Source organism: Triticum dicoccoides, chromosome 2A (assembly GCF_002162155.2).
Source record: "Triticum dicoccoides isolate Atlit2015 ecotype Zavitan chromosome 2A, WEW_v2.0, whole genome shotgun sequence".
Taxonomy (NCBI): Eukaryota; Viridiplantae; Streptophyta; class Magnoliopsida; order Poales; family Poaceae; genus Triticum; species Triticum dicoccoides.
The window spans coordinates 750,160,319-750,179,216 of record NC_041382.1 but is presented as its reverse complement, the minus strand read 5'-3'; the positions used below and the strand labels follow the sequence as shown (position 1 = coordinate 750,179,216).

The 18,898-nt window shown below is 46.5% G+C and overlaps 1 protein-coding gene and 1 pseudogene across 1 annotated transcript; both read right to left on the bottom strand.

The window, feature by feature from the left end:
• Positions 1-623: 623 nt before the first annotated feature.
• Positions 624-7,719, bottom strand: LOC119356920. Its single transcript, XM_037623913.1, has 12 exons — positions 7,500-7,719; positions 7,357-7,420; positions 5,871-6,485; positions 5,186-5,272; positions 4,883-5,041; positions 4,138-4,215; positions 3,565-3,657; positions 3,357-3,476; positions 2,711-2,788; positions 2,414-2,593; positions 1,648-1,749; positions 624-1,101 (listed from the first exon to the last, which is right to left on the bottom strand). Exons 1-12 carry the CDS (start codon positions 7,508-7,510, stop codon positions 871-873), a joined length of 1,818 nt encoding a protein of 605 aa, XP_037479810.1. The 5' UTR covers positions 7,511-7,719; the 3' UTR covers positions 624-870.
• A 2,970-nt stretch (positions 7,720-10,689) lies between these two features.
• LOC119352247 lies at positions 10,690-17,313 on the bottom strand (annotated as a pseudogene).
• Positions 17,314-18,898: the final 1,585 nt, after the last annotated feature.

Sequence of the window (18,898 nt, the reverse complement as noted above, 5' to 3'; positions counted from 1 at the left end):
GTCGCGGAGACGCGGGCCGGCGAGCAGCTAGAAGACGCTGTGCTGGAAGACCTGCTGTCCCTCCTTTGCCTACCGCGGTCGTCTGAATATAAAACGCGTCGGATCCCTCCTTTGCCTACCGCGGTGCTGGAGGTGGAGCACAACAGTTGGTTCGAAGCATGGTGGTCTGGAGGTCAAGCTTTTAGGTTTTCTCAAAGAACAAAATACTTTGAAGCTATTGATTCTTTGATAAGTAGGATGCGCAGTATGTGATGCAGAGCACTGAATTAGAAACTCGTGCATTTAAGCGTTTTAGTCTTTTGTTCCTTTCTCAAAAAACAATACTCGCTCAATCATGTTGCTCATACACCTGAACAATAGTTGCAACCGAGCCCTGTTGGAAGAGATAGTAAAGTGACGGACTGAGATATAAGAGCACTCTGACTGATAAAATTGTAATCTCTACACAGAAATTTTTTGTTTTCCAAGCCCGAATTATATATGGTCAGAGCGGCTATTCTGTGCCCAGCCTCATTAAAGAGGTACTGAACTCAAACCTTTCAGTGGATCACTTGCAGTGAGGAAATTCCTGCATGCAACATAAGCGTTCCTCCCCCTGCAACCTTACACTGTGCCATAGCAGCTAGACCACGAACATCACATTTTCAGTAAAAAGAAGGAAAAAAAGGTTTGACATATCTATCCAAACTTGTCTGGCGACTGGAGTATCACAATACCAAGTGGCTACACGGCAAAATTTATTATCTCTGTTTACAAGGACCATGCATTTGCGACATGGTATAGAGAAACATGTGAGTATCGTGAAATCTGCAGCGCTGGCATGTAAATCTTGCCAAATAGAAGAAAAAAAAGATCCATCAATGATCGAGATCACGAAAATGTGATCGAAGAAGCGTACGAGTGAAGCAGGGTGAGCGTCTGCTCTGCAATCGCGCGTTTCCTTGCCTGCTTCGCCCACTCGGCAGCTGCTTCCTCCGCTGCGGTCCCCTGCAACCCTCCTGTCAGGGCGTCGGCTGCTGCGGTCAAATCTCCTCCTACAATCAAGTCTTCCACTCTGCTTATGAGAGACTCAAGACCATCTCCAGATGGGTCCTCTTCGACCTGAAACCAGTTGCAACAGATTTAGAAGCATAATTTGTAATTTCAACAGTATCTCATCAGTGCAGGTATTTTTTATTAAGGACGGCCGAATTTACTAATAAGATGATCACTGATTGTAACCATGCCAGAAGGATCCATTGCTATAAGGAGTCCAAAGGATAACCATGCTCTATCAAGCCTGGTGGAGAGAACCCAGGGGGTCAACTAGGACAACTATTACTCCCTCCGTTCCTAAATACAAGTCTTTTTAGAGATTTCAATACGAACTACATACGGATGTATATAGACATATTTTAGAGTGTACATTCACTCATTTTGCTCCGTACGTAGTCCATATTGAAATCTCTAGAAAGACATATTTAGAAACGGAGGGAGTACAAGTGAAAAATGTGGAGGCAATACAATGTCTGGACTTGAAATTAGATAATGCTTTGAATAAATAGTAGCATTAGATAGCTCTTGATCAGAAGATTCAGATACAAAATTTTCAGGTTCCACAATATAGAATTCTCATTGACCAGTAGAAAGTTGCCTGTATCAACACACCTTGATGTTAGAAGCAACATGAGCGACAGCATGCGTAAGTATACCACCACCACCTGATGGTATAAGACCGAAATGTCTGACTGTTGCCTTCAAGGAATTAAACTGCAAAAAGAAATGATGGTAAGGGTAGCCAGACTAGTTTTTGCTCAATAAGTGTCATGACAACTGACAGTACATCATTGCATGATTAATAGAGATATGACTTTTACCCCCTGTTCAAGAATTCATCCGATTAACCAGTTAACTTGCCGATTAATCCCTACTCATAGGGTCCCCGAGTAGCCGATTACCCGATAAATCGTCCGATTAATTGATTAAATGGCCGATTAACTTGCCGATTAGCCTATTAATCCCCTACTCACCAGCCCACCGAGCAGCTACCAGTTAACGATTTCCTCAACAATGCTTTTACCAAGTATTCAGGTTCTCAAATGGGAATGAATATTGTTTTGGGCATCAAAAGTACTTGCAGATCATTATAGTTATTCTACATATAACTAGAAAAATAATGGTCAAAGGTATGGATGTGAAAGGTGTGTGTTGCAGGGTGTACCCCTATCTGAAACGACTTGTATGTGTTTACAAACAAAACAAGTAATTAACATCTGCAAGTAAATAGCGATCTCTAATATTCAAAATGATACAACAATCAGGAATGCATTACTATTACTTGAGTTTTCACACTGAGTTCATATTAAACAACAGTACATTACACAAATAAAAAGCTGTAAGCAGATGTGAACATTTATTGCAGCACAAAACCTACCTTCTGTTTTAACTCCATCTGGGTATCTGATCCATACTTGAGAACATCTTCTGGAAGCGATGAAAGAGCCAATTCTAACAGTGAATCTTTATCAATACCTTCAAGAGATTTACGCAATTGATCGACCTCTGTCCGGATTGGCGAGCCGCTGGATAGAGCTTCTTCCAAAGCAAGAGTGCCCTGCAGAGAATTAAGAATTATGTCATTAGAAATCTGAAAGCAGAGGATTAGACAATAATAACTAAGCTTCCAGCCTTCCGAAGCGAGTACATGATGGGATCAAAGTGAAATACTTACTAGAGCAAGCTTATGAACAGAATGACTCTGCCGAGCTTCTTCAGATCGCGCATAGAATGCCATACACAAAGCATCTATCTGAAAATAAACCCAAAAAGGCAGTAAACAAGTGCAAGCAAGCTGAAACTGTACACACTGCACAAATTGTCTAGCAATGGAAGATGTATACATGGAAGATAGAACAAACAGAGATCGCCTATTATTTTAAAAGAAGGAAAACAGTCCCTTCTTAGATAATGTTCTGCCTTTGATTGCAATAAAATCCATCCAATTTCACTATTCAACCAATTCGCTTGCTCCTTAGTTCATTGCAAGTGAGCATGTTCTAGTACCATGGTCTCTAAGAATTTTCTGGAGTGCACTTACTCAATTGATATGTCCACATGATCTTAAGATAATCTGTACTTTTAATGAAAGCTGTAGGGGAGACTCCAGCAGTATATAGATATTACCATTTTTGTGCGACCACTAAAGCTTTCAAGGAAACCGCTCAATTCAGCAAACCGCATTTGAGAGACACGTGCTACTATCACGCGCATCTCCTGAAGTATTGGTATAGGGTACTGGGGTTGCAGTATGCCAACCTCATAAGGCTGTTTACAACATTGCCTATCATCGTAAAAGAAAAGATGGTACAGGTTCATACATTGAGATCTGCTTCAGCAATCTGTTCGATCTGGGATGCTTTCTCCTTTGCAAGAGCTGCGGCCAGTTCGGCTTTTGCCAACTCTTGTACCTTCTCAACTTGTTGACTTGCTTCCTCATCCTATTATGTCAGTCATAGTACAGTCACATAAAGAATTGATGTAAGAAGGGTAGAAAAAATATGGCACACCGAAGCACATCTGACAGACCTTCCGCTGCAGCTCATCCATCAGCTTTTGTTCAGTTTTTTCTTGAAGTTCTTTAACTGCAGCAGCAGCCTTCATTTTCTCTTTCTTCAGCTCCTGAAGCAACATCATGAAATTCAAAATGCCACAAAATTAAAGCAATCATCTGAAACTAAAACACAGACAAAAGATACTATATACAAGTATAGTGCATACTAAAATACACTGACAAGAGTGAAGAAAAGCATGCACATTGTGCAGATATAATTCTGATGTTTTGATTTTATTTAATCCATATTTCACTAACATTTGAGAAATATTGTTAAACTACTACTCCTTCAACGTCTACACGTACGTCGACGCGATATTTGTTGGGTGGAACACTCGAAATATACATAGAAATACCTGGATTGATCACGTTAGTGCCATCTCAACGTAACAATGAAAAAGATTTTCCATATATTGTCGTTTTCATGAAATTTCCAATAATATTACCAATTTTACATCTAGCAAACTGGCTCATCACTGAAGAAACATACAAGCGTACACATGACTTGCGCGTGCATAAGGAAACCAGAAAAAGCATGCCTGACTCACCTTATCCAGAATTGCTGCCTCTTCAGCGTACATGAGCTCCCGGGCCCTCGTATCCTTCAGCTCCTTTTCGTATCTTTCCTGAAAAAACACAAGCATACCCAAGAAAAAATTATTACTGTCAACTCTGTGCTACTCCGTCCATTCAGATGTAAGGTGTTACTTTGTTTGCTACGAGTGGATTGGGAATGGTATGAAACCAAGAGAAGTAAAGGGAAGTAAACATGATATCCATGGTATTGATGTCTTGGTAATAAGAGAGGGATAAATTAATACTCCCTCTGTTCACTTTTGTAAGACCTTTTAGGCATTTAAGACAGCACCTAAAACAATTCAATTTCAGCTGTCTTAAACGACTTACAAAAGTGAACAGAGGGAGTAGCAGTGTTTAGTTATAAATGTCGAAGAAAGGGGGGAAACAAACTAGGGCAAAAAGAAGAAAGTGTCATTAAATTTGCAAGCCTTGTAGTGTTGGAGAATAATATGCTCTTATTTTTTAATAGGGGAGTATATATGCTCAAAAGGTTCAATGACTATTGTCATTATCAATAAAAACATGAACTAATTTAGCAGCACTGCAGCTGCTATGGAACTGCCGGATGTCCATGAGAACTGAAACAGCTCAACAGGAGGAAAACAATACTGTACAAAAAAATACATAGGCATGCTATGCTACTGCTAATCCTTGATGTGTACAAAGCAACGACCATGGCTAAGTAGAAACATCACGTGCAAATGGATAACAAACCTTCAACTTCCTTTTCTCTTCAGAATACGTGTAAGCATCTGTATCTGCCTGCTTTTTTTCAGCGGCATGAATAGCATCTATAATATCCAGCATAATTTTCCCATCATCGGAAGCTTTTACACCACCAACAATGCCATCACTTTTAGTCTCCTTAGCACTCTGTTTAACAACATAAATAGATAAAGTAAACATTGAAATATGAATATTAAGTGTCATCAACTTATTTCTAGCAGCCTCTCCATCAATAGGAAGTATTTCTTCCAATGTTGGTATTGTCCAATTTTTAAAGGTGGGAATACATACCACATCTTTAGGAATATCATGCTCCTCCTGTAGTAAATATGTCTCAGCAAGAGATTTATGTTCACCTACATCAGCACCTAATGGATCCTACAGATAAGGATTTATCAATTAGACGATTCTACCAGCGTCCTTATTCAATATATACTTAGAAACAGCATCATGCAAAAATACAGACATAAAAAAAGTTTCGTCAGGTTTTGCTACATGGAACAACTGGTGGTGTGTTACTAAAATGTAACTTACAATCTAGTGGTTCTAAACTTCACAGTGATATAACTCAAAGTCAATATACTATCAACTCAAAATTGCTCAAGAGCGCCAGCTCTAAATGTCAAATTCCAATCGAATAAAAAATTCAGAAATCACAAACATAGATAGATGATAGTACTGTTAAACAACAAGCTGCGACAGCTGCATGACTAATCATGTTTTTTAAAACTAGATTACTGGAGGATTTCATTCAGATCTCCATTTCTAGATATTTCTTCTGCATAAATCATATGGCATAACCTCTACAGTGTATAATCTATAAAAACTAAAAGCAACACAGTAATCCTTGTTAAGCCTATAGAATCCATCGAATTACCAATTTGGAATGAGAAAATATAAGTACTTTGATATACCAATCAACATGCAAATGATGATAAATCGGTGGTTATATAACAAGTTCAGGACGAACTCAAACCTTTTGTACTTCAGCCGTTGTTGGGCTTGATTCTACTGGAGAAACTGTGCTACTTATCTTGTCAGCTTGTCCAAGAGGAACTTCACCTGCTGCCTTATTTACAACATTTGGCTTTATATCAACAGAGAGAGTATCTTGAGACGGCAGTTTAGTATCAGCACCATGCTCATCTTGAACTGGCAGTGTTCCCTGGGTTACGGTTTCTGTTTCTTTTTCTTCTGCAGGAGTAGGCTGCTCACCGGCAGTTGGAATCCCTTCAGCTGGAAGGACCATGGGTGTATCCTGAACAATGTCATTCTTTGGATCCAACATGGTTTGTTTCTGATCAACCTTTTGTTCAAAAGGGAACTTCAGATTTTCATACATCTTTGTGAGATTTTGTTCCCTGATGGTCGAAGGCAATTTTTCATCCATAAACTGAAGGTCTATGTAGCCAGCTTGATAAGCGGCCATACCAGCAGCACCAACAAGCAGAGTTCCAAGCAGAAGCTTTGGAACCTTGCTTCCAGACTTAGAAGGTTCTTCTTTAGGTCCAGGGACAGATTTCTGTGCTGAACCTTGTTGGGATGCTTTTGTTGAGTTTCTTCTGAGTTGACCGAATGTTGGACTTTGGACCTGATAAATAGGTTATTCTGTCACTTTCTTGCACTTCAGGCCTATCAGCAATAGAAAGAGAAAAAAATGCAAAAATACTCCCAACTATTGTGCAAACTTCCAAAGCTAAGGAACGGAATGAGGAAAGGCGGTTGCAAAAGCATTACAAACCTAATAACATAAATTGTGTGCATTCATTGCACATAGAAAATCACAGCATTTATGTAAATATATGTGATGAGCACATAGAATAAAAAACATAGACATGGCTTTTGACAGGTCCGATCAACTCGCAGTAGAAGTTTGTGTTTGCACTGACAATATTACTAACGAATAATTAACAACATAACATTACAAAGTATCACAAGAAGGTGTTGTCCTATTTCCTTCTAGAAGCATTCATCAAGGGTTTGCGAGTAATCAGTGTTCCGTAGGAAAAATAATACAAACCGCATATGTAGCAAAATAAGTAGAAAATACATGATTCATGTCAGGCCAATCTAATTGGATTCTTTCATTACCAACTAAGCTAATGTCAACTCATATTAAGTTCCAAACATTGCCACATGTACCACAGCATCATGCTCCAAACACAGACAGCCCTTAGTTAATCTCATCTCAAATCAGATGAACACAAACGGGCTATGTTAACTAAAACAAATGACAGGACGAGCAGCATTCCCAAAAACTAATCAGACATGAACACCCATAACACAACCCCTCCACTGGCAGCTTAATCAACGAATCTACCAATCCCAGATAAGCTCTCACAAGCAACCGAATTCTCAGCCCAGCACACGCCTACCAGAGCAAGCAATTCGACCAGCTGCAACCACCAGAGACCGTCCTAATGGGGATCGAGCCATGAGACATAACGGGGACGCTTGATTACCTCGCTGGAGATCGGCCTGGGGATCCTCCTGAGGGACCGCAGCGGGTACAGATCCCGCACGCACCTGCAATGGAAGAGAGAGCAGGGCATTAGGCGTGGAAACCCTAATTCGGCGGGGCGGAAACCTAGGTCGGTGCCCGTACCGGCGCAACATTGCGGGCGATGCCGGGGGAGGCCTCCGCGTCTCGGTCTACTCGCCGCTGGGGAGAGCGGAGGAGGCGAAGAGCGACGCGGCTCCGATCGTCCTGCAGGGTCACCGCCTTGCGCCGCGGGGGCGAGCAGGCGACGGCGGGGGAGAGGGGGAGCGGCGGGGGGAGAACGGGGAAGACGGCCGTGCGACGCGGCCTGGTTATGTGCGGCTTCGGGAGAATACGAGACTGTTTTTCTGATAATAAAAGGAATTATTTTTATTTTTCGAACGATTTTTTTAGGCAATTTTCGAGCGAATGGTTTTCTTAGACAAAATTTCGAGCGAATGGTAAAAGGAATTTCTTAGGAGTAGATTGTAAAAGTCACGGGTAAACCTGAGGGAAGCCCGGGTAAAAGGCCCAGGGCCGAAAACCCGGCATCCGGGCCCGACTCGTGCTTAGCTTTTTCGCCCAAAGCCTGGCCCAGAAGCTCGGAAAAAACTCGAAACTGGGACGTCGGTATTTTAGGGGAGAAAATAGGTATAATAATGTATTTAAATAATCCAAAAATAATTCAGTTAAATAATAATAAAATTACTATTCATACTTTTTTGAGGAATAAATACTAGTCATGTTTTTAGGGGCAGAAACTACATTTTTAGAAACATTTGTAACTTTATTCATACTCATAACAAAGTGGGAGGAGACGTTTCCGTCGACGACGAGGCGTCTACAGTGACTTCGTAAATCTCAAGATGATATGTCAGCTCAGTCTTTAGAAGGTGCTCATAGAGGTAAGGTGTGTGTGTGCGTTCATAGGGATGAGTGTATGCGAGTGTATATGAGCGCTTGTGTCTGTACTGATGTTCAAAAAAAAACAATTACATGTACACTGATCCATGATCTAAAATTCAAAAAAATGCAAAGTAACTCCTATGACTAAGAATTACAATGAAATCTCTTAAAATCACCTTCTTCGCGGTATCAATCTCTGCTCGAAGAAATACTCCAAAGACTTTGGTAAAGAAGCTACAATTGGACTGGAGCAACGGTGTTGTCACTCTTTCGCCCGCACGAACGATGAACGTACTTGAGCCAGGGATGATCCTCTAGAAGTGCAGGCCGTCGAATCACTACATCTTCACCATGATGTCGATGTAAGATTTCACTTCCACAAAGAATTAGACCAACAAAAAAAGCTGGACACAATAATATAAACTCATCAGATCTAAATAATCGAATCTTCAAGGGGCAAAAATTACTTTTTTTTAGAAGATGGGGCAAAATTTACTATTCATGTGTTTTGGGTCAGGTTTGGGGTTGGCATTTTCGGACTCCTTTGTTAAGCCTACCTTGGCCCGATCCGGAGTACGATCAGGCCTCTATTGCATAGTTTAAATAAATTTTTTAAGTGTTTTCAAGTAAATGGAGTTATGCATAAAACATGAGTTTAGATACTCCACTCACTTGTATCTTCGTACTTCCTTCGTTCAGAAAAAACTTGTCCCAAAGGGAGTATGAGATATTATCATTCTAGAGGGGGTTTTTTGCGGAAATCATTCTAGAGCTTCACATGAGTGAAAAAAGATAATTGTACATGAGATATATGAACTTTCCATAAAAATTTGTAAAATGTAATATATTAGTCCATGAACTTGGCTCATGGGTTAATTTTTATCTAGACTGAGCTAGTTAGAAAGAGCTACATGGGCTGGACCTTCGCTCCGATAACAAATCCCTCGCTCTAAAGGATGATTAGGGATGTTCACATAACACGTATACACATCTAATACATTCATTCCGCTACTTTGATGTTCACACAACACTACACATTAAATACAGCAAAGGGTAAGCATATCACAATGTCACAGCAATGTCCTTCGGAACATTTGACCCTTATGCGCTCCCCTTCCCTTCCGGGTCAAGTTATCAACAACACAGCACCTCGTGGATCCACATTTTTGCTGGTGAGAAAAGGTGTTCTAATCAGCTTCGTCGTCAAAACCATAAGATATAACACTTGTATTCTACCTCGGCTCCTTCCTCTACATTATCCTAGTCATACTGAACTTGACGTATTAACCAAGGCAAGTTATTTGGCCTCACTTACGGTTGATGCTTTTGTGCAGTACGACAAAACTATAACCTATTAAAATGTAAAGGACAACTTATATTAAGTTTAGTGATACCAAATCTTAATTTGCAGTATTTTCAAAGCATCTTTAACATTGCAAGTGTAGTTGGCCAAGTTTGATTTGTTTGCACTTGAAGAGTTGGCAAAAGCCTTATTGTAAAAGATAATATGTTAGCACGCCGGAGAGTAGAGGTTGTCCATAGGACAACTCCTTTACTTCAAGACCCTTGAGGCACAGAAACTTCCTCCTTGTCCCTCATAAGCTTTAGTTCAAGAAGGACGACCTCACACATCACACATGACAACTCAAATCATGCAAATCATTTTTTATACAATGCAACAGAAATGTATCTCTACTCGTAAAAAGGTAAAATTAAAAGAAGCAGTGGAAGGCAAAATGTACAAACATATAAATGTTCATTGGTCTATAGGCTAGTCAGACACTTTCCAAGAATAGCTAATGATAGATGGTGGGTTGTATATGTCCTTTTATTGAATTTGTTTTCATATATGACAAATTGTGGGTTGTTTGTTCAGATGAGCTGAGAGGGAATAAGATAAGAAGGAACATTATTTCACTAGTTTATTTTGTTACTTTAGAATAACTTACAAACTTACATCTCTCCAATACAATGATTTTTTTTCGAAAAGAAGGATGACCCCGGCCTCTTCATCAAGGCGATGCATACAACCATTTTATTAATTATTCACTAAGGCCTTATAAAGTAATACATCAATAAGTCTGAAACCACTGTCTTGGCACCATCTGTCGCTACTCCTATCAACTTGATGAAGAGGTGCGTTTTGTCCAGGCCGCATGCCCAGACCTCACACCAAAACCCAACACCTAAAGTCGAATGCTTCAACCAAGCCGTAATCGCCGGGTCTGGGACACACATTTTGGTTGACATCGAATAAGACTTGGGATGAAAAATGTATACATGGGCATTTGGACTTGGATATTTGCTTCAATGATACACGTGGTGGTCGCTGTGCAAGGCAAGCGACCGTTCACCGTTGCCAGTTGCAACTACACTACTGTAAACAGTGTCATCCCCACCACGCCCAGGATCACGGGTGATCCTTCAAGAAACCAAGGAGGAGCTCGTTAACCTGCGCCGGGAACTGCTCCTGCACGAAATACCTGCCCTCCGGGACGAAGGCGACCTTGAGGTCAGGCGCGAAGCCGGCCATCATGCCGCCCCTCACGGCGGCCTCGAACCCCGGCAGCTTCATGACGTAGTCCTTCTCCCCCATCACCATCAGCACCGGCACCTCGAACCTGGCCTCCAGCTGGGTGGCCATCTTGTCCAGCGACCCGTACGGCATTTTGATCGGGTACCCGAAGCCGGAGTTCTCGTAGAGCGCGGCGTACACGTCGAGGTCCTCCTCGGTGAACCACTCCGGCAGGGGCGCGGAGCTCTCGGCTAGGTCCATGGTCTCCTAGCCTTGCTCGGCGGTCGGGACCTCGCGGCCGGAGAAGAGCACGTAGATGGTGCGCACCACGCACCGGATGTTGTACCGCCCAAAGTCCACCTCCGCCCGCCCCGGCTGGCGCCACCGCTGTCGGATTTCGGATTCCGGCAGACCCTTGAGGTTCGAACACTGAGGTGCGCGCGGAGATTTCGCCTCCTACCTACCTGCACCCCTCTGCCACGCTAAGATCTAAGCTATGGAAAGAACAACACAAGAGACACAGGATTTATACTGGTTCAGGCCACCGTTGTGGTGTAATACCCCACTCCAGTGTGTGGTGTGGTGGATTGCCTCTTGGGCTGATAGTGACGAACAATACAAGGAAGAACAGCCTCGCGAGGGTCTGTTCTTGGCTGGGGCGATGAACTGCTGGGAGGAGTCCAGTCACCCTTCTCTCTCTCTTCACAACTGATGATGCCTCTCTCCAACCTCTAACCTCTCACCCCCCTCTTTCCATCCTGCGGGTGGCTGGTCCTATTTATAGAGGCCCTGGTCCTCTTCCCAAATATCGAGCGGGAAGGGAGCCAACAATGGCGGGCTAATTTGAAAGGGGACAGCTAGTACCAGTTATCCTGACAAAAGTAGTCTTCGCCTGCACAAAGCTCTGGTGGTGACGCCGTCTTGGGCTCCACAATGACCTCCATCTTGCAGTTCTCCTGGTCTTGGTCTTGTTGCACCGAAATGACAACCTTTGCCTGATACCTCGGTACTTCACGGCTGCGCTTGCCCCATTTGCACCAAAGGGGAAAGGAGGACACTGCGCGGGCTGGCACCCGTCTGACGCCCTTGGTCGTCATGGCTTGCGTCACGAGCACCTCGTGAGGTACCCCGCCTTGATTTCTCCGCCTCCTCGCAAGCCAGCCTGATGAGGCCGTGCCTGAGAAGCTCCGCGTCGTCCTCCCCGCGAGGCTTGGCCCCTCGCGAGAGTCTTGGGTTTGTGTTGGTGAAGATGGGCCGTGTTGAGGCCCCCTTTGAGCCACGCCGCAGGCCGCAGGCAGGCAAGTCTGAGGACCCCCGTTCCCAGAACGCCGACAGTAGCCCCCGGGCCCAAGGCGCGCCCGGACTTGGCCGTGCAGGGAGGCGGAAGGGCAAGAGCGAAGCGCCGCGGGCCCTAACAGCCGACGGCCTTGGACGCCGCGTGGCGGTTGATTGGACGTGGGCGGCACTGTTCCTCCACGCCCTCCTTATTTTGCGCCATGCTAGGCGGACTCGTAGTCGTACACAGCCGTTCCCCTTTCTGTTGCTCGAGCGCCCTCTGTCCTTCCTCTGCTCGAACTTCGGCTTCTGTTTTCAACCCAATCTCGAACCTCCCCCCCCCTTCCCATCACCATGGCTCCGACGAAGAAGGGAAGAGGGAAGAAACCCGTGTCTCCGCCTTGCCCGCCGCCGTTGGCGGCCCCCGCCGAGGGCTTGGGCAAGGTCAGCTCGGCTCTGGCCACTATCTTCAACGAATGCGGGAGGACGACGGCCTGGCCCGCGTCCCACTTCTCCATCGACAGGATAGTCACCGAGGTCCCGTATTTTGCCGACGCCCTGTGGACGGGTCTGGTTCCTCCCTTTTCTGATTTCTTCAATGTCGTGCTTTCCCACTATCAGATCCACATGATGCATCTGGGTCCTGAATCCATCACTCTCCTTTCGGTCTCCGTCTTTGTTTGCGAGGCTATGATGGGCATCCTTCCTTCGGTTGCCTTGCTGCGCCACTTCTTCTTGCTGCGCCTTGTCGACCCTACCCAATGTTGGGCGTGCGTGAGCTTCGTTGCCGCGTCTGAGACAGCGGCCTCTGGGTTTGACTTCAAGCTCCCCCTGCCCGCGGCTGGGTTCCGCGAGCGGTGGCTGTATGTGGACGCAGGGGTGCCCAGCCCCCTGCTATCGGAGCCAACTTCGCCTGTTGTCCCCAATTCGGGCTGGGGCCAGGAGACACTTGAGAGCCCCTGGCTCGTCTTCGTCTGGCACCGCTTCACGTTCTTGAGGTTGCTTGGCGTGACAGCGCCCAAGGTGGTGAAGGAGTTCCTGCTACGCCGCGTTGCTCCTCTCCAACGCCACTCCCGCCGGATGTGGGCCTTCAGCGGACGCGATGATCGTATGAGGCTCCAGAAAGAGGACCTGACTCCTGAAGCGCTGAGGACAGCGCTCTTGACCCTGACTGGGGACCCCAACCCCGGCAGCATCCAGCAGGGAGGGGCCTTGTTGTACCTCTGCCAGAGCAGGGGCGATTTTGCGAAGCAGATGCCTATCTTTGATGAGTGGGGGCCGCGCCCCGCCGGCCTCCAGGGGCCTCGCGAGAACCCAGTGGTGGTGACTGCCCTTCCAGTCGGCCAAGGCGACTCTTCCTCAAGCGGCGGAGCAGGGAGGCATGAGGCACCTGAGGCCGAGGGGGCTCTCGGCGGGGTGACAGCGCCGGACGATACTCATGAGGGAGCAGTTCTTGGGGCCCGTGCCGCTGAGGCTGAGGGTGACAAGCAGCTGCCCTCTGCGCCTACGACTAAGGCCCCTGAGGCTCCGGCTGCTTCTCCTGGCGAGGCGATCGGCAGCGCACATCAGGCAGGCGCCCCTGACGCAGATCGCTTTGACGCTCCATCTTCGTCGCTGGTTGATCCCTGCGCCCAACTTTTAGGCCGCTTCGGCGTGGACTTTGAGGCCCTCCGGAAGAGAAGGGAGGCCCTGGGCGACGATTACCCTTGTCGCCTGCTGAAGCATAGGAAGTACTTCGCCACTGATGAGTAAGCCTTCTCCTTTTCCAGCTCCCGATTCTTCTGTTGCTTTTACTGACCCTTGCTCCGCAGGCCCCTTCCAGCCGAACTTGCGGAGACGGCTGAGCAGCCATCCCCCTTGGCTTCGCCCCCTCCGCCATCCTCAAGCACTCCGAGCAGCGGAGCCCTTGTGGTGAGGGCGATCGAAGAGGCGAACCGTCCCGAGGCGTATTGTGGCCCTGCGCACCTCGCGATCCTCCTTCGCGGGCCTTCTCGTGGCATAGCCAGCCTGTCGTGGGCTTCTCACCTGGTCGTGGACTGCGATTGGCTGATGCGCTCCCTGCGCTCTTCACCTGGGGACGGGCTGGCTCCAGGCCGGGCTTATGGCGCGGCATGCCTGGCCGTCGCGAGGGTGCCAACCCCCAGCCCCCTGCCCGGAGGGGGAGTGCTGATTCGTGGCCCCCGGCGCTTGCTTGGGGCAGATGATGGTGTGGAAGACGTGCTCGAGCGCGCTCGGGAGCGTCGCGCTTGAAAGATCGTGGATGTCGCCTAGAGGAGGGGTGAATAGGCGTTTTAAAATAATTACGATTTAGGCTTGAACAAATGCGGAATAAACCTAGCGGTTAATTTGTCAAGCACAAAACCTAAAACAACTAAGCTCACCTATGTGCACCAACAACTTATGCTAAGCAAGATAAGAAACTATGTGATAGCAAGATATATGACAAGAAACAATATGGCTATCACAAAATAAAGTGCATAAGTAAAGAGCTCGGGTAAGAGATAACCGAGGCACGCGGAGACGATGATGTATCCCGAAGTTCACACCCTTGCGGATGCTAATCTCTGTTTGGAGCGGTGTGGAGGCACAATGCTCCCCAAGAAGCCACTAGGGCCACCGTAATCTCCTCACGCCCTCGCACAATGTAAGATGTCGTGATTCCACTAAGGGACCCTTGAGGGCGGTCACCGAACCCGTACAAATGGCAACCCTTGGGGGCGGTCACCGGTACCCGTCAAATTGCTCGGGGCGATCTTCACAACCTAATTGGAGACCCCGACGCTTGCCCGGTGCTTTACACCACAATGATTGAGCTCGGAACAACACCAACCGTCTAGGGCGCCAAGGCACCCAAGAGGAACAAGCTCTAGGGTGCCCAAACACCCAAGAGTAATAAGCTTCTCAAACTTCACTTCCACGTATCACCGTGGAGAACTCAAACCGATGCACCAAATGCAATGGTAAGGGCACACGGAGTACCCAAGTCCTTCTCTCTCAAATCCCACCGGAGCAACTAATGCTAGGGAGGAAAATAAGAGGAAGAACAAGAAGGAGAACACCAAGAACTCCAAAATCTAGATCCAAGGGGTTCCCCTCACATAGAGGAAAAAGTGATTGGTGGAAATGTGGATCTAGATCCCCTCTCTCTTTTCCCTCAAAAACTAGGAAGAATCCATGGAGGGAATGAGAGTTAGCAAGCTCAAAGAAGGTCAATAAAGGGGGAAGAACACGAGCTCAAAAGGGTTAGGTTCAATGGGGAAGAAGACCCCCTTTTATAGGAGGGGGAAATCCAACCGTTATGTGCTCAGCCCGCACACGAGCGGTACTACCGCTCCTGGTCCCGGTACAACCGGGACTCACAGTATACGTGCAAAACCCTACCAGGCGGTACAACCGGGCGACCAGGCGGTAGCACCGGTTGAGAAGAACAACCGGACCAACCGCCCAACCATCGCTCAACCACCGCATAGGAACAGAAGGGAGTCACCCCTGAGTGCGGTAGTCGAGCGGTACCGGGCCGGTGCAACCGCATGGCCTTGAGCGCTCGGGCGGCTAAGTCCTGAGCGGTCGAACCGCTCCGGACACCGGTGGTACCGGTACGACCGGACCAACTGGGCCACCACCACCCGAGTACCGCATCAAAATAGAGGCCTGACCGGTACTTGGGCGGTGCCTGGCCGGAACAACCGCCCAAGTCTTTGCTGAGCAAGTTGGCGGTACCACCGCCCGGAAGCAGCGGTACAACGGCTGAGAGCTCCAAGCGGTACTACCGCTGGGGCACGCGGTACTACCGCTGGGACCAGACAAAAACCACTCTCAAGAAAACCAGAACTGCCATAACTTCTGCATATGAGCTCCGAATTGAGCAAACTCAAGCTTGTTGGAAACAATGAAGAACAACCTTGCGAGGGCCTGTTCTTGGCTGGGGCAATGAACTGCTGGGAGGAGTCCAGTCACCCTTCTCTCTCTCTCTCTTCACAACTGATGATGCCTCTCTCCCCCCTCTTTTCATCCTGCGGGTGGCTGGTCCTATTTATAGAGGCCCTGATCCTCTTTCCAAATATCGAGCGGGAAGGGAGCCAACAATGGCAGGCTAATTTGAAAGGGGACAGCTAGTACCAGTTATTCTAACAAAAATAGTCTTCGCCTGCACAAAACTCTGGTGGTGACGCCGTCTTGGGCTCCACAATGACCTGGTCTTGGTCTTGTTGCACCGAAATGGCAACCTTTGCTTGATGCCTCGGTACTCCACGGCTGCGCTTGCCCCCTTTGCATCAAGGGGAAAGGAGAACACTGCACGGGCTGGCACCCGCCTGACACTCTTGGTCATCATGGCTTGCGTCACGGGCACCTCGTGAGATACCCCACCTTGATCTCTCCGTCTCCTTGCGAGCCAGCCTGATGAGGCCGTGTCAGAGAAAGATTCGCGTCGTCCGTCCCGCGAGGCTTGGCCCTTCGCGAGGGTCTTGAGTTTGTATTGATGAAGATGGGCCGTGCTGAGCCCCCTTTAAGCCATGCCGCAGGCCATAAGCAGGCAAGTCTGGGGACCCCGTTTCCAGAACGCCGACAACCGCAGCGGGTAGAAGCCCTCCGGCATGATGCCGTCGAAGTCGAAGGGCACAGGGCTGAAGGGGATGCCCAGGCACGCCACGCCCCGGGTGCGTCCCGGGTGCCGCAGCGCGAAGTCGTACGCCGGCATGGCACCGAAGTCCTTGCCCACCAGGAACACCTGCACTCACGCACGCACGCACGAGGAAAGGAAACGAGACGTCGGTCACTCATGGACGCTTGGGAGTTGGGACTTGGGGCCATGGTTTTCTTCGGTGGTGCTGCTTACCTTGGGGATGGAGAGGGCGTCGAGGATGGCGAGCACGTCGGCGACGAGGTCCTCCCAGGAGGGCTCCTTGTGCTCCGGCGGCTGGTCCGACAGGCCGTACCCGTGGCAGTCCGGCGCGATGGCGCGGTACCCTGCGGCGGCCACGGCCTGCATCTGGTGGCGCCACGAGTACCATATCTCCGGGAAGCCGTGCAGGAACACCACCGTCCCAAGCTCATCTACAAGATGAACACAAAGCATGCACAGATCCATTAGCTGCTCACTTACTCTGCTGGCCGTCGCCATGGCTATGACAACGGAGAGAAAAGCCACCAACCTTTTCCTACTTGAGCAATGTGCAGGTTGAGGCCGCGGACAGAGAGCTGGGTGTGCTCTATCTCTTGCGCCATTGCTGCTCCTTCAGACCTCCAAGGCGGTCTGATCGATGCTTCTCTTTTATATGCACGTAGAAAGAAAGAATATTCTTTTTCCTGGTAATAATATTACCGTTTTGGCTTCCTGCAAGTCTTTGGCTCTTTTTCTCGAGGCCGGCCAGGATGAACATAGTAATGTAGCATAGCACGCATCGATGGAATCGACAATCGAGCGTAGCCACAGATAACCGAATGATTATCCACACTTTGTTTATAGCTATATCAGGCATCTTATGTCCATCCCTATTTTTTTTAAAGGTAAATACACTGGTGGTGCCTGAACTTGTCATCGATATTCATTTTAGTGTCTGAACTTGAAAAATACGCCGAACTGATTCTAAAACTTGACACGAACGTGCAAATACGATGCTAATTCTATCCATACAGATAAAGCGCGTCGACGTGGCATCGTGTATGGCTGACATGATGTAGGGCCCATTTATAGCTACAAAACTGAATTACTTGAGTACTATATATAACCCTATGACTAATGGGGCCATCTGTCGGTAAGTAATTAGTAAGAAAATTAATATAAAAATATACAAGACGGGCATTGAACCTGCGACCTAACGATTGGGAAATACCTGCGCTCACCATTCCACTAAACATGTTTTCAAGAGAATGTAACCCCCTCATGCTTAATGTATGTGAACCGAAAACTCCTGCATACATAAATGGGTTGCAGCCTGTGCCCATTTTGTGCACATTATTTTGTAATGTAAGAAGTATGTCAATAATAATCATAATAATAAAAGCTAGATTTGAATATTCATGTGTTATATAATCCGTGTGCACACAAAATAAATATATAGAGGTTTGTAATAAAATATCTTACTTAAAAATGTTTCTGTAATTTTTAGAAATATTAATTTGTTATTCGAAAATACTTTTTAATATAATCCATGAGTGTTTAATTATTTTTCTAAATAATAAAATTTAAAATATATTTTATAAATAATAATTTTGTTCTAAAAATAGTATTTTCTAAATAATAAGTTAATATTTCTATACATTGCAGGATTATTTTTTAATAATTTATTTTATTTTATAGGGTATACCTCTATATATTTACTTTGTGTGCACATGGATAATTGTGTGGCATGAGTACTTTCTTATAACACATGAATATTTGAATCGTATTTTTATTATTATGATTATTATTTACGTATTATTTACTGTAAAAAAATAACGTGTGCAATATGGGCCGCTGGCTGCATCCCGTTTCAGGACACAGGAGTTTGTGGTTAAGTATATTATGCTTAAGGGGCCTAGTTTAATGTGAAAACTTGTTCTATTTGGTGGCTAGCGTAGGCAATGTGCCATCAGGCTGCTGGTTCGATCCCAGTTTTTGCAATTTTTATTTTATTTTTGCTAAGGTACTGACAGGAGGGCCCACTAATCATAGAGACGTTTACCATTCCAGTAATTATGTTTCGTAATTATAAGTGGACCCCACATCATGTCTGTGCCACATCAGTCATATACGGTCAGTGGCGGAGCCAGGTTTCGAGTATAGGGGGGCCGAGTACATATATTGATCTAATCTCGTTGTTAATTACTCATCGCTGCTACTAAAATT

Coding starts and splice junctions, on each gene's coding strand:
- LOC119356920 (XM_037623913.1), bottom strand. Junction 5,042..5,185: donor ATGATATTCCTAAAGATGTG/GTATGTATTCCC, acceptor GTTGTTAAACAG/AGTGCTAAGGAGACTAAAAG. Junction 1,102..1,647: donor ATGTTGCTTCTAACATCAAG/GTGTGTTGATAC, acceptor AACTGGTTTCAG/GTCGAAGAGGACCCATCTGG.